At 48.2% G+C, this 14,520-nt stretch overlaps 1 protein-coding gene across 1 annotated transcript in view; it reads right to left on the bottom strand.

Moving 5' to 3' along the window:
* Nucleotides 1–7,240, bottom strand: part of LOC8023718 — a 72,284-nt gene extending 65,044 nt beyond the window's left edge. Inside the window, exon 1 of the mRNA XM_029980023.4 lies at nt 7,062–7,240. Coding sequence (XP_029835883.4) covers nt 7,062–7,185 — 124 coding nt within the window. The 5' untranslated portion in view covers nt 7,186–7,240. The remainder of the gene's footprint in view (nt 1–7,061) is intronic.
* Between the last annotated feature and the right edge of the window lie 7,280 nt (nt 7,241–14,520).

Below are 14,520 nucleotides of genomic sequence, written 5' to 3'. Positions count from 1 at the left end.
AATTCGTGCTAACCGGCCCAGACCCGGTCCATGGGCTGGGCCCGGGTTTTCAGGTTGGCCCAGCCTTGTGCAGAGCTTTATCCGCTATTCGCCGAATTCAGTCACGTGACGAGCAGAATTCCAGGTTGAGCAGGAAAGCCGGCACTAAGGGAATGAACGTGCAACTCTGGCTCTCGTAGGGAGCCTATACAGGAAATCTCTTCCAACGGTGCTCCCAGTGCCATCTATCAATATGTCCGCCAAACACGCCTTGCCACTTGACTTGGTCATGTGCAGGGTTGTAAAAGTTACTTCAAAAATGACCTCCGTTCACTCAAATGAACACCGCCATTCGCTCAAGTGCCGTTCGATAAAACATCATGGACGGGGCTTTGTTCGCTAAAACGTCGTTCAATCAAGTCGGTGTGTTGTGTTGTGTTCCTGAGTCTCGGGTTTTTATTACCGTGAATCACCACCAGCTCGCTTGTTTTTTTATGTATTGTTGCAGTTATCCTCCCAGGTCATACCCAACTCAACGTTAATCACGGCACATGGTAGTGAGTTAATACTTTAAAATTTATAGTTTCTACCATTTTGACGAAGTAAATAGAAAAGTACTAATAAAAAGTAACTTCAATTAGTTACAAGTTACTGGAAAATATACCTAAGATGTAGATACAGATACCAAGAAATGAAAGTACCAAGGTTTGTACCTCAGGCACAACAAAAGTACCTAGATACCGATTTTCAGTTACTTGTGCCTAGGTACTTTACAACCTTGGTCATCTGCAACGCCGTCTGCCGTTGACCCTGCCAATGTTTGTGGCCCTATTTTTTTACAGAAAAGGAGCTACGCCTTGTAATTCTACGAGAAAAAACTGACCTGTGAAATAGGGTGGTTCCCGTTTCGACCCATTCCCAAATCATCCTTCCTGTTTGTACCTTTCCGTTTCGACCTAGCTCAAAACGACCTTCTCGTTTCATCTTTTCCCATTCCGTCCTATCCCGAAAAACCTTCCCGCTTCGACCATCGTTCGCCATCAGTTTGGCCGGTTCGTTTGTATAGTTCGTTAACAGTTTATTAGGTTCAAATGTCCAATGTCTGTCCTCCTTGCTGACCTCAATTTTCCCTCTCCCGAGACAACCTTGGAGACATGGCACCATAAGATAAACACGGTGTCAGGGAGGGCTCACCCGAACATCTACAGCTTGTGGGCACCCTGGCGGCTTCCCAGCCCAGTTGCCCGACTGCGAGGCAAAGGTGTCGAACTTCTCCCGCGTGGCGGCGACGTCATGCCAGCCACGCGCTCAACGGATGCGCCGCCTTGATAAGGCGGATCAGAGGCAGCGCACAGGGAGTCGCTGCCTGGACTCAAGCGCCGCTGGTAACCATGTTAATCGTCTCGTCCATGTCCCATTAAATGAAGTTTCTTGTCGTTGAAACCGTTGGCTCCATGCTATTCCTCCGGGTCGGGTATGCAGCAAGGCAAACCGACCACAAGCTTCATCGATTTGATCACACGGGATGAGGCTTTGGCAAAGGTATATTTGCAGCAGATTGCAAAGAGTGGTGCCGTGCGGGCCAGGGGTCACAAGTGGGTCAGCAAGGACCGCAAACAATTAGAACTGGAGTGTCCCCTTCCTGATGGCAATATTTCCCTGTTTGATTTTCTCACCAAGGCGAAGGCATTTTTTGGCCTGTGATGTTTTCCTGTGTGTGCGAGTGTTCAGTGTTTGAAATTGTAAAAGAAACTAAACTTGCAATCATATGCCTGTCACCCTGTCTGATTTATCACTCTCCAAAATATCAAGATCACTAATACTAAGTTTTAGAATAACGTACGCAAGCACTTTGGGTACCCTAAATATAGCGTCGCGATGGCGACGCTATTTTTAGCTCACCGACTGTGCTTGTGCACGCAAGACTTCACTATTGTACATAGCGCGAACAAGCGATCGGCAATGTTGCTGTTTATCTCAAAGAATTAAAAGGCAAAAACTATTAGTCTTTGGAAGTGCTCACCTGAGCCAGTACCATAAGCCCTAAAATTTGGTGCCTGCTTATACCATTTCGAAGTAAAATTAAAAACAAAAAATGCAACAAGGTCGTTTTTGCAGTGATGGTATCGCAGAGCGTACATAGACCGTTTCGCAGTTGCGCGTTATGGGAATCACCTTGAAATAAAAAAATAAAAAAAAGCAAAAACACTTAATATTTCAGAACATATATTCTTAAGCAGAAAAGATGTGCAGACCAGAATTAGAACGATTAGACTTTTTGCGAAGAGGTTGTGATGCGCAGGATCTTATACAAATGGGTTGAAAATGTATAGGTTCAAATGCAAAGGGTTCTTTTGACTATCGGTTGAAACGGGACGGGTTCAAATGAGAAGGGCGTTTCGGGAATGGGACAAAACGGGACAGGCTCAAACAGGAAGGTCATTTTGAGAATGGGTTGAAACGGGACAGGTTCAAACAGGAAGGTCGATTCAGAATGGGTCGAAATGGAACAGGTTCTAACGGGAATGGGTTGTTTTTGGGCTACACCTATAAAATACATACGGCCCACTTTAAATAGAGCCTCGTCATTCCAAACACCCTATATATTGCACTTTTTGAAGGTAGCTCCACCTCTCCGTGGCGAAGTACACCTACCAAGAGTTTCCTTCTCAAAACATATAGTAGTCCTTCCTAAAGTGCCCTTCTTTACATACCTTATGCCAAATCTGGGAACTCAATTCTTAAAAGTCCCCAAAAAACATTCTGATGTTTTTTGAATCTACAGTGCAAGTCAAAAGGATTGTTGGCCCTTTCATAAATCAGTTCCTTAACGTTTCGAGCTAAGATACTGAACCTAACAAAAACTTTATTCTCAAGATCGCAAACAAGATTAAAAACATTCTTGCTTATAAGGTTTAACTATATAAACTGGACGATAAACCATTCGCAACTTTCACGACCAATAGGGGGCGCACTGGTGCCCATCAAAATGGCTGTCATCTGGATGATCGTCATAGAACAGCGGTATGAGGCTGGGTCTGCGACGAGTAAGTAATTCTAGTTTTGCTATATACGAGCTCTATTAGAGCCTTACTTTATTTTTTTTCATGCCAGAAAGGAGATAGCAAGCACCTTTATTCTGAAGCCTATCATCCAGAAGCTAGGGAGCGTGACTCTCACATTGCAGTATTACCATCGCTGAAAGTTGCGTTCGTCAGCAGTTTTAAATACCGGGCTGTAACCATGTCGAGCGATATTAATTGGAAATTCCATATTGACAATGTCGCAAGCTTCGCAGAAAGAAAATTGTGGTCCTTAAGACGTCACCTTAAATTAGCAACAGAGGAAGTAAAACTTACAGCTGATTTAACATTTGTACGCTTAGTCTTAGAATACGCAAGTGCCGTGTGGGACCCATACAGAAAAAACCAAATGGAAAAATTAGAAAAGATGCAAAGAAGAGCTGCCGGATTTATCACAGCACAATACTCAAGGACTCAGTCTGTCAGTGCAATGCTTACTCACCTCAGCTTGTAATCACTAGCGGAGCATCGAAAAGTGGCTAGATCAAAATTTCTTTATTTGATAAAACAAATAGTCTCAACATAGACTCACTGCAATGTTTAAAGGCTCGTTCTGATAGAGGACTTAGAAGAAATCACAATGAAATGATAACGCCACTCAAAGCGCGAATCGACCCTTTTAAATATTCCTTCTTTCCACGGACTATAGATGAGTGGAACAGCCTGCCCCAAGATGTTTTCGAAGGTGACACCGTTGAAGGTTTTGATGTGCTCCTCAGAAGTCTCGCCCAACAAAATAGTATATAATTTTTGTTTTGTGTGTTTTCTGTTTTTTTTTTTTTTTTTCTTTTGTTTTGTTTGTTTGCCTATATTTTGAATGCATTCGTGTGCTGAAACAATCATGAAATGCATTGTTCGTGGAATTGTGCATTAAAAATTGGTTGTTTTACCAATATCCCACTCCTGTAACGGCCTGTAGTTAAACAGTAGGAATAAATAATAATAATTGTACAGAGGTGGCCAAAGATGGTGGATTTAGTATGTAAAGGCCCGTTCACACATTTGCGTTCGGAGCAACCACTACGCTTACGAACAAATGCAACCGGTTGGAACGAAAAGTTGCCATTGCAACGAAGTGCCGAACTGTTGTTTCGTTCGTGTTCGTTTGCAACGCAAGGAGTCGAGCCGAGCTGAACTTTTTCGCTACGTTCGGGAACGACGGGAGCGACCGCAACGACAGACCAATCACAAGTCTAGGAGAGCTCGGCGGCGCGTGTTGCATGCCGGTCGCGGCTCCTTCTGTCTGCAAACATAGCATCGGTGGTGATCATTGACACGGTTGGCGTGGTGGAAACTCATCGTTCCGCACAAAAACGCTATCCTTGACTGTGAATTCTCGTCGTGTGTCGCTATGATAACTCAACACGTACTAGAAGGGAAGGTCCATCTACTCGCGCGGCGATGTCGTAGCGGCACTCGCAAGGCAGCAAGAAACACCCGTGCCACAGTGTTTGTTTACTTCGACTACAGTGGTGCTTTCTTAGCATTTGTGTCCTCGAACATCGCCCGGATTTCTTATTTTCCATATTCCATGTGTGTGCTCAAGTTCAAGATATTACTGGTCTGTACAGTATGAAGGATGTGAATTTTCATGCGTTTTTATCACCCGAAAAAAGTGATGACTCTTAGCAATCCTGAACACTGGCAACGTCTATGCGATCATGAAATCATATTTCTATGTTGCTATATTGCTGCTAAGATTACATCGTCTTTTGTCGTAAAAAAAGGTGTGTGACAAGGTTTGTACTATTAGAAAAGTTGTGTATTAAAGTCGTGATCATGCAAGATGGCGTACTGGATCTTTTCCTTCTTTTTTCTTTTTCCTTCCACTCTCCCTGCAAGCCTATACTAAAAAAAAAAAAATAAAAAAAATAAAAAAAAAGGTTTGAGGTTATAGAAAATTGTCTGTCCATTTTCTGTTATGCCAGTGAGTGGCAGCGAGTCCCCTCCTTTTTAGAGGCACTGCTGAAACAGCTGACGGCGGTGTAGAAGCAGTCACCGTGCTGACGACCCGCTGTGCTTATTGCAGTGGTTGCAAGTATATGATATGATATGATATGATATAAGGAAGGCTCAAGTAAGGGTGGTCACAACTTAGACCCTGAAGAGCGTTTGCAATTTAATAGCGGCGCCTGAGAGAGAGGATTGGGAAAGGATAGGTGCCAATGTTGCCTGCACGAGAGCAGATGCCTGCTCTGTTGCAACTCTGTTGTACCATGCGCCTTTCCTACTCTCGCCACCATTGCAAGCATTGAACGCCTTGGCACAGCCTTTCTCGCTTCCTTCTCGCTCCAAGAATTGCAAACGTCAAGAGGAGAAAGCAGGGTTGCCAGACAAGCAGCAGCGTCCAAGATGGCGAAATTTACCATTTTTCGTGTTAAACAAATACTCAAACTATCAGAACAGAAATGGTGGCTATAAAAAAGTAATCAGTTATACCTTGCGTAAATTATTCAAGCACTTTAATGGGCTCTTATGACCTGAGTTAGGAAATAAAACGACCCTTTGCTCCGTAGACTCCCAGGAAAATTTGGCAATTAAATGGAGTCCATATTCCGTGATCCCCAATCTAGCAGTTGCACCCACCCTCACTTGAGCCTCCCTAGTTGCAAGTGAGTGTACGCGCGGCGCAGAGCGGTCGTTCCTGTCACAACGGACGCAGTCGTAGATAACCCGCTCGCTGCAGATGTTTGAACCAGCCTTAAATATTTTCAAGGAATGAGCTTACCTAAGTAAAGAGTGAAAAAATGAGAACGTGAATTTGTTACCTACAACGTCCGTCTGCTAGCGAAAGGCGACTGATTGGCGCAATGCCAGACGGATAGAGGTAGGTAAGAGCAAGGGTGCAGACACTGATATCCGACAGAAGAAAATTTTTGAAGTCAAATGAAACCACTGGATGGACATGAAAACGATTAGAGCTTCCGCTACGCCAATTAAACACCTTTCGTTAGCAGACGGACGCCGTAGGTAGCGAATCAACGGTCTTAATGTTCTACTCTTTACTCAGGTAAGCTCATTCTTTGAACCTTTGATACACAAAATCCCCAATCTTCAGCCACTTCTGTAGAGAATCTTAGCTCGATGCGTTAAGAAACCGACATACGCGGTACTTTCAAAGGGCCCCTTTGACTCACGCGGCAGGTGACACACCTGTGAGGAATTTCCAAGGTTCCTCTCGTGTGAAACGATGCAAAGGGCCTGGCTCGCCGTAAGGGAAGTTTGCACGGGTCGCACTTGGCTCTCGAGTTACCGTACCATGTGCGAAATATTAAAATATAAGCGCTACTTGCGTCGTACGTGCGAACCGTTGTAACACGCAAAGTGGGTCAGCGCGCGGTGTTTACGAAGAGCCAAAGAGCCACCACGCACACCGAAAACGATGTCTTCTGTCACGTCGCGTCATTACGGATCACCACAGTTATTCACATGGCCAATGCTACACACGATCTGTTCGTGACCGTCTCCTTGATCGTACGACGGAAGCTAATTAAGTGTTCGATAGCGGCGACAAACACGATTTTGAACGTGGGTACGGCGGTGCACAATCGCCAACCGTTGGAGCTAACGAGTGAAACTCTAAAATCAGATGCGCGGTAAAATTTGGAGCTCAGTTCTCCGCAAAATCGACTACGGTTACAATTGGTTAAAATTTGCGATAAATTGGAGATCGCAGATATGGGACAATGCGAACGTCTGAGAAGAGGCGGTTGTTTACAAGCGAGGTTGAAACGGTAGACTGACAGTTTGTGGATGATACGCTTCAGCAATATAAAAATGAAAGATTGATTAGATCGATCGCGATTACAAAAGTTCGACGCAGCTGCCAACCTGCTAGCTTTTCAAACAAAACCGAGAGAAGCGAACGTCAAACGGCCTGCCACCTGAGGAGGACAACGCCTAAAGTTCGCATCGTTGGAACTGGTAAAAAAAGTTTCCGGCGCTTGTCAGCAGACTGGTGGGACTCGACTACTTCGTGACGAAGCCCCGAGCACTTACCGTTATCGAGAATCAGGGCTCCGAAGTAAAACAGGCCGAATAAGATGGTACGGGACACGGACAGCCACCGATCGCTTTTCCCGGGTAGCGCCATAGATCCGAACCCGAGAGAACCCGAGAGCATACCGGAAATGCCGGAAAGAGGGCGTCATGGAAGTCGCCGATGACGCGGACCCACTGATCGGTGTAAGACCGCCACCAGTCACTCACTTCCGGTTGGTGGTTGTTTTACCACTTTGAGGCACACACGCTAGGAGAATATACGGCGCTAGTGTACGCGCTGCCGCGTACTGCCGCAGAGCGGTTGCCGCGCGCATGCCCCTGCACTGGTAGGGCGCAGTGCGCACTGGTTCAACGTTGGATGACGGTAGTTGGATTAAAGGCACAATCACACTGAGCAAAAAACGTGCGTTGTGGTCTACGTCGGCGCCGCCGTCGAAAAAGACGAAGCAGTCACAGAGCCGCCCGTTGTCGGTGTCTCTTCGGATTTGAACGCGCAGCTTCAGAAGGTGCTGTTTTGGCGCGTTTTTGTGCAAACAAAGCTTAGCACGGTGCTACGCCCGCGCGCAACGTTGTCCGCGCGTTCGTACCTTTGACAGCACTGCACGCTGCTTGTGCTATAGTGTGGTAGCGTGCACACAAATAATGCACAAAACACATTGGGTGAGATCGCTCCCGCACAGTCGGAGGTCGGAACACTGGGAGGTTCGGTGGCGGCTTTCGCGCAAACGATGAAAAGAGTTTTACGGCTTCGTACATGCCATGTACATACATAAAACGCTGATCACAGTCACATGTTCCAATCGGCTTGCTTTTCTCCACGCTGAAATGTTTCCAGCCACGTTTGGCGACTGTTTGCATCCCTTGAGCAGTTTGGTCGCCGGAGGCGTAAACGCGTTCGGCAAGTGTTTGGCCAGGAGTGCTAATTTTCAGCTTTGCCGGCGGGGGCATAAACACGACCGTCAAGAGTTCGGCCAGTAAAGCTGACTTTCAGGTTGGCCGCCAGAGACAAACGCAGTCGCCAAATGCCTGGCCAGAAGTGTTGATTTTCAGTTTGGCCGTAGGGACACCCATTTTTATCGCGTTGACGAAACTTTGACATGACAACGGGCAGCGACAGAAGCACAATGAGCGAGTGGTTGGCAGCGTTGCAGTACGTACGTGCATCACACGTACACTTTTAGCGCAAGAAGCAATCAACGTTTTACAGTCTTTTTTTTTTTTTTATTTGGAAGGCTAGTGTCGTGCGAGATGTTCATTTGGAACATTGCCAGAAGTGGGAAATTCAAAGTAGAAAGATGATACCAGCGTATTTTTTTTTCTTCCCATACTTGCGACGATTTAATCGATATGGCAAATCTGACCTCATCAAAGATTAAAAAAAGTTGGGAAGATAGCAACTCCTTGAAAATCAATATTCATAAAACAAAAGCTGTGATTTTTCGTCCAAAAAACAAGCCCGTGGTGCTGTCTAAAGTACTCACTTTTAGCTCTACTCCAATCGAAATTGCTAGTTATTTTAAAACTCTTGGAGTCATTTTTAGTGAGGGTACTGTCGTGAGCAAAAGTCTGGATAACACGGGAGCGCCGACCGAATTGCATCGCCGCGCTCCCTGACGGCGCGGCGCCTGGTGCCGAGACCCGCGCAATGCGCACGCGCGTCCTTTCTTATCTGCTGGCCCACTTGTTCGCTCGCTTCAATGCGATGCGCTCCTGAGCGATTAAATGGGCGCTAGGTGCCGCCCCGGGAACCAAGATTCCAGAGCCGTTTATACTGAGAGAGTTTGGCCGATGGGCGGAGCTTGTTGGCCGCTAGAACAAGCGGATTTTGCGATAACACAATATGGCGTTACTTCTTTGTCTTGTTCATTCCTGTGAAATCGCGTAGAGTTCCTATGAGTCAGATCCACAATATGGCGGACGGAAGTAGTCATCCCCCGGTTGTCAGACTACGCTGCTGTGGTTGTCAGACTGTCAAAATTTCCTTAAGAAGGCCAAACTCTCTCAGTATAAACGGCTCTGCAAGATTCCGAGAGCCTTGCTCACCGCTCTGGACGAGCTCGCGTGCTCCGCGGCACGCACCGTTCGCGCATATCTTTCCCGCGACTCGGCAGCCGCAATGAATTGTAGAACTTGTATTCGCATACACGAGGCAGCCTTGGGCTTCCTTCCGAGTGATCATGCACGCGCGGTAAAGTGGTGAATGACGAGCAAAAAAAAAAAAGAAACGCCAAATAAGAAAGAAATATTTATTCAATGCCCCTCCCCAAGAAAAAACAAGAAACAAAACGGAAGGAAAAAGAGGCGCTGGTTCAGTTTGGGTGGCTTGTAATTTTTCTAGTGTTGATAGCGTCAGAAAGAATAAAAAAAACATCACTTTCCTGCAAAATGTTGCAATTCTGTTGCGTAATCGCAAAGCAGAAATGGAAATATTTCCCCCTCTGCAGCCGTGTGCGGCGGCCATGGGAAACGCGCCGTGACGGTGACGCGGGGATCACTGCAGCTCAACGCCTCACGAAGAGCAGTAGAGAGAGAAAGAGTAAACATCCTTGAGGAGAGCGCACGGAAACCGGTGCATCCTCACGTCGACGTCACCGAGCACGTCATTCGGAGAGTTGAGGGGTACCGGAAACTTGAATCTTTGCTATTGTTTAAAATTATAATTAGGGCACACAGACTAAATCGCCTTTCTGTTCTTTACTTTAGAAGTGTCGGAGAACAACTCCCATAATTATTTGGCCATCGTCCGGAAATCGTTGCATAGCAGCTTTATTTTATGACTTCCGGTACAAGTCATCACAGCTGATGTCAAACTGAACATTTTAAGGTCACTTCGCGAACAACCATGCTGAGAATTTGTGGCCAGTACCATATTTTTTTCTCGGTGTTTTCTTGACTTCTTGACCCTTTACAACGCGTGCATAATAAATTGAGCAGCAGCTGTTTGCATTGTAGCCGGGGCAAATATAGGGGGAAGCTTAAATATAACGAATGGAGGGAAGCGACAGCTTTTAACGCGTCGCCGAGTCGCGGGAGATATGCGCGAACGGCGCGTGCCGCGGAGCACGCGAGCTCGTCCAGAGCGGTGAGCGAGGCTCTCGGAATCTTGGTTCCCGGGGCGGCACCTAGCGCCCATTTAATCGCTCAGGAGCGCATCGCGTTGAAGCGAGCGAACAAGTGGGCCAGCAGATAAGAAAGGACGCGCGTGCGCATTGCGCGGGTCTCGGCACCAGGCGCCACGCCGTCAGGGAGCGCGGCGATGCAATTCGGTCGGCGCTCCCGTGTTATCCAGACTTTTGCTCACGACAGTACGTCTTGGGAGAGCCATATAAATTATCCTATCCCAAAGCTAGCTCGAGTAGTGGGGATTATAAATCGATGCAAATCTGTGTTACCAACAAATGTTGAATTATTGCTTTATAAATCATTATTTTTCTCCCACTTAACGTATTCCCACCTTGTTTGGGGAACGTCAACATTTACCAATATTGAAAAACTTTTTATGTTGCAATAGAAAACATTGAGATGTGTATGTAACGTGCCACGCGACTTTCATACCGCTGATTTATTTAAGAACTTTCAAAGAATCACCATTCACAAGTTATATCAATATCGGTTTTCTACTAGTTATAAAGGTGAAAAAACAAGAGGTACCATATGTCTTTTGGAAAACCTTGCGTCGCTGAGGAAAACTTATCCTCCGTATCCTACCCGTAGCCCAGAGAAATGGAAGATGGTCACGCAGCAAACAAATCATGGCCCTCAAATGATAAGCTCCACACTCCCGCATTTGTTAAACAGCCTTAGCAGATAACACTGATCTAAAAAGTCTAACCTCTAGAGACTTGCGCTTATTATATGCTTGTACGTGATCATTTTCTCTCTTGACATTTGCAAAAGGTGCTTTTAGTTTTGTCCACTGATTTACATCATTGCCTCTAGCACGCTATTATGTTGCTTTTTGTTTGTTTTCCCGCACGCTTCCTGCTGTCCATTGTAGGGGCCCAGTGACTCGTCAAGCTGCTTACTGCAGCTTTTTTCTTGGGCCCCACTATCATAAAGGATGGAGATAAAATACGAAAACAGCGCCGATGTCATCTTCGCGCTAACAACGTCACTCAGTTAAACATATAAAATAGCGCAAAAAATACAAGGACAAGAAGTAAACAGGACAAGCGCCGACTTTCACCTAGTTTTAGTTAGGAAAAGCAAGCATATATATACACACGACAGGCGAAGCAGCACCACATAAAAGTTGATTCATTTTGCACCCGATCATTAAAAAACTGAAATTCATTACTATGAAGCACAATAGAAGTGTCGCTGACACATGCCGTCCCACTTTTTTTTTCTTTTATAAAGAATGCCTCAAATAGCTCTCGAGCGACCGTCTCTCGGCTTCTCCCCAGAATCCTAATCTGCTGAAGTTGCGGAACACAGCCACACATGTAGCAAACTATAGGCAAATGCGAGCCATTTGCTGGTGAGGCTGGCCATGTATTTTTCCTTTAGGAGTGTCCCACAAGTTACGACCAGGTCAATATCAGCTCCGCGCACTCACCAACTGCAAGCATAGATCCAGGTATGGAGGAAACTTTCACCATGGCAGAGCTACAGGGCGCACTATTAAAAATCAGAAAGTTGCACGGTGCCCCAGGACCCGACATGATAACTGTTCCAGCCACGCGAAACCTTCCAAAAGTTGCTATGCAAGAACACCTGGGCGTTTTCAATAGAGCCTGGGACGTGGGCCAGCTTCCCGGTTATACCTAACGCTCCTGAATAAGAAAGGTATACGCCTTCTTCTCCCTCCTCCTCTGACGCGCACACCTTTTATTTTTATGTTTTGCTTTTTTACACCCACGCATCGACTGTAGTGCCGCCTGGATCGGGCCAAGATAGCAGACGCCCTTCCTATACTTGAGTCAGAGCGCAGTCAAAGGCCTGAAAGACACGCGCAAATACATAACACAGGCTAAAAGCGCACTGTCACAGTCTACCAGCCTTGAAGGATGGACTCAAAGAAAGACGACGAAAGCCGTGACGTTGTACAGTCGGCGTTATTTGATTGGCGGCATGAGCTCATAGCATGCACTGCACTCCGACAGCATAGGCATTCCTTTTCCTTCCTCCTCTGACGCGCACACCTTTTATCTTCATGTTTTGTTTTTTTACACTCGCGCATTGACTGCAGTGCCGCCTGGATCGGGCCAAGATAGCAGGCGGCATTCTTCAAAGGATGGCGCTACTTTTCCGTATAAAGGTGCTTTAGTCATACCTATCCCCGAGCCCGGCCGAACCCTGAGTTGACTCTTGGACATGCAGCCCATCTCTTTGACGTAACATGCCGGGAAGCTCATGGAGAGTACGGCGCTGATGCGGCTCGAATGGTACGTTGAAGCCCACAACTTCCTCCACCCTGCCAGACTGACTTCCGTTGGGTACTCAGCACGCAAGACTCGCTCGCTTTCTTCGCCGAGGACCTCACAGGGAAGAGCCCACGATACGACGCAAGACAGCGATCGTCGTGGACGTGCAAAGGCGTTTGATACCGTACCACATCCCACCGCAGTAGCCACTGCGTCCGCGGAGGGTCTTATTGGCAAGCCCCTGCAGTGCATTCGAGCGTCCCTCGACGGGCGCACCTTTAGCACTTCAGTGGGCACGGCCCAAGCTTCACCAGCTCCTTCTGGGCTGGAGGTCCCACAAGGCGCAGCGCTTTTACCAATACTTTACAATCTAGTGATGGCAGAGTTGAGTTACCGCCTCGACAAGATTTCCGGCGTCCACCACAATTTACGCGGACGATATCACCATATTGGGAAATGGGCGGCCCAGTCTGTCCTCAAAGCGATGCTGCCCAGGAAGTCCTCCTCGGGTTTCTTGTCGAGAGAAGCCCTTCACCCGACAAGACTCGATACGCCACTTCTGGTATAACACCAACGCATGCCGAGAGGCGGCGTCGTGTATCGAGCTCAAGTTCGGGGGTACCGTCACTAACGCCCCCAACGTGCTGTGTGCCCTCAATGTGGACTTCTTGACGCAGGAACCGCCTAAGACGTAACTGAGCAAAATAAAAGCCCCTGTCACCCATATGCTTTATCTCATCCGTCGCACTATACAGCCAAGAATTGGGGCGCTGACAGCCGCACTCTACGGATGCTGGTTCGAAGTCTAATTCAGACTGTGGGAATAAAAGGAGGGAGCATTACGCACCTTTAAGTCCGGGACCTGCCCGGTCAAAGGGGAAATCCGATGTCCGTCCCACCGCGCGGCCGACAGCTACCAGCGAGGGCGATCGCCGCGCCGGGTTCGGCCAACGCCATGCCAACAGCGATGATCCCGGTATCCAACAGCGTTTATTGAGTACCAGGGGTCCCCAACAAGACACTGCGGTCAAGCGAGCCGTGGACACAGTGTGGCCGCAGCGCCCGCCGACCTGAGAGCCGGTAATTGCGTGCGGAGTCATCGCCGGTCGGACGAGCTCACGCCGCTACCCGTCGTCGCAGGAGTTCGGGGCCAGGGCTCTTGGCAGACGGACGTCCACAGGTAGTGGAGACGCCGACTGTCAAGGCCAGGGGAACCACTAGCGTGGAGTCATCGCCGGTCGGACGAGCTCGTACGCCGCGACTCAACCCGTCGCCCGGAGTCCAATCCAGGACCCCCCGACCACACGGCCGTCCACTCGGAGGGCAGGCCCGACTCTCCCCCGCACGATCTCGCTCTTCCCCCAAAATCGTCACGCGGAGGAGTGCGAGAGAGTAGGTCAGTATGGTGACGTATTCTCCCCAACACGATAAGGAGTGACCGGGATCTAAGTGAAGGCCTGTCCAATCAGGATACTACAAAACTCACGACTCCGGCAAATCGTGCCGCGCTCCGCTTCCGGCCGCCGGGGGGAAATTTCCCTCCGTCAAATCTCCCCCTCGCTTCCTCCACGGCGGCCTTGCTCTGCTCATCAGGTGGGTCCGGAGAGCCACTGACACGCTTTGCTGGCTGTCGGTCAATCGCTCAAGGCCTCCGCTCAGAATACGGAACCCAGGGCCGTACCCAGAAAAAAATTTCGGGGGGGGTTTTCGGGGACAACGGCGGCCATTTTGAAAGTGTCTATTGTCTTATTTTCGCCTATGAATCATGTGCATCGGTGGCATATAATGGAGAGTTACAGCAAACCGGAGATCCGGTCCCGGATTGGTACCCGGTAGCCGACCGGCGCCACTGCGCGTGCGCAGAGATGGAGATTAAAATCGGCTGGCTGCCAGTGCACCGACCAGGGCCGTACACAGAAAAAAATTTCGGGGGGGGTCAGAACCCCCTATCCCCCCCCCCCCCCTGGTTACGGCCCTGACGGAACCGCATCGGACGCCATCACGACGAAAGTGAATCTCGACAAAGAAAGCAGATCCGAGGCGGGCGAAACGCACCCTTCGACGCAGGTATGTCCCAAATCCACCCAAAT

This window comes from Ixodes scapularis, unplaced genomic scaffold (assembly GCF_016920785.2).
Source record: "Ixodes scapularis isolate PalLabHiFi unplaced genomic scaffold, ASM1692078v2 PGA_scaffold12__126_contigs__length_90152505, whole genome shotgun sequence".
Classification (NCBI taxonomy): domain Eukaryota; kingdom Metazoa; phylum Arthropoda; class Arachnida; order Ixodida; family Ixodidae; genus Ixodes; species Ixodes scapularis.
Note: the sequence above shows the minus strand (reverse complement) of the source record. Positions and strands in the feature narration are given on the sequence as shown.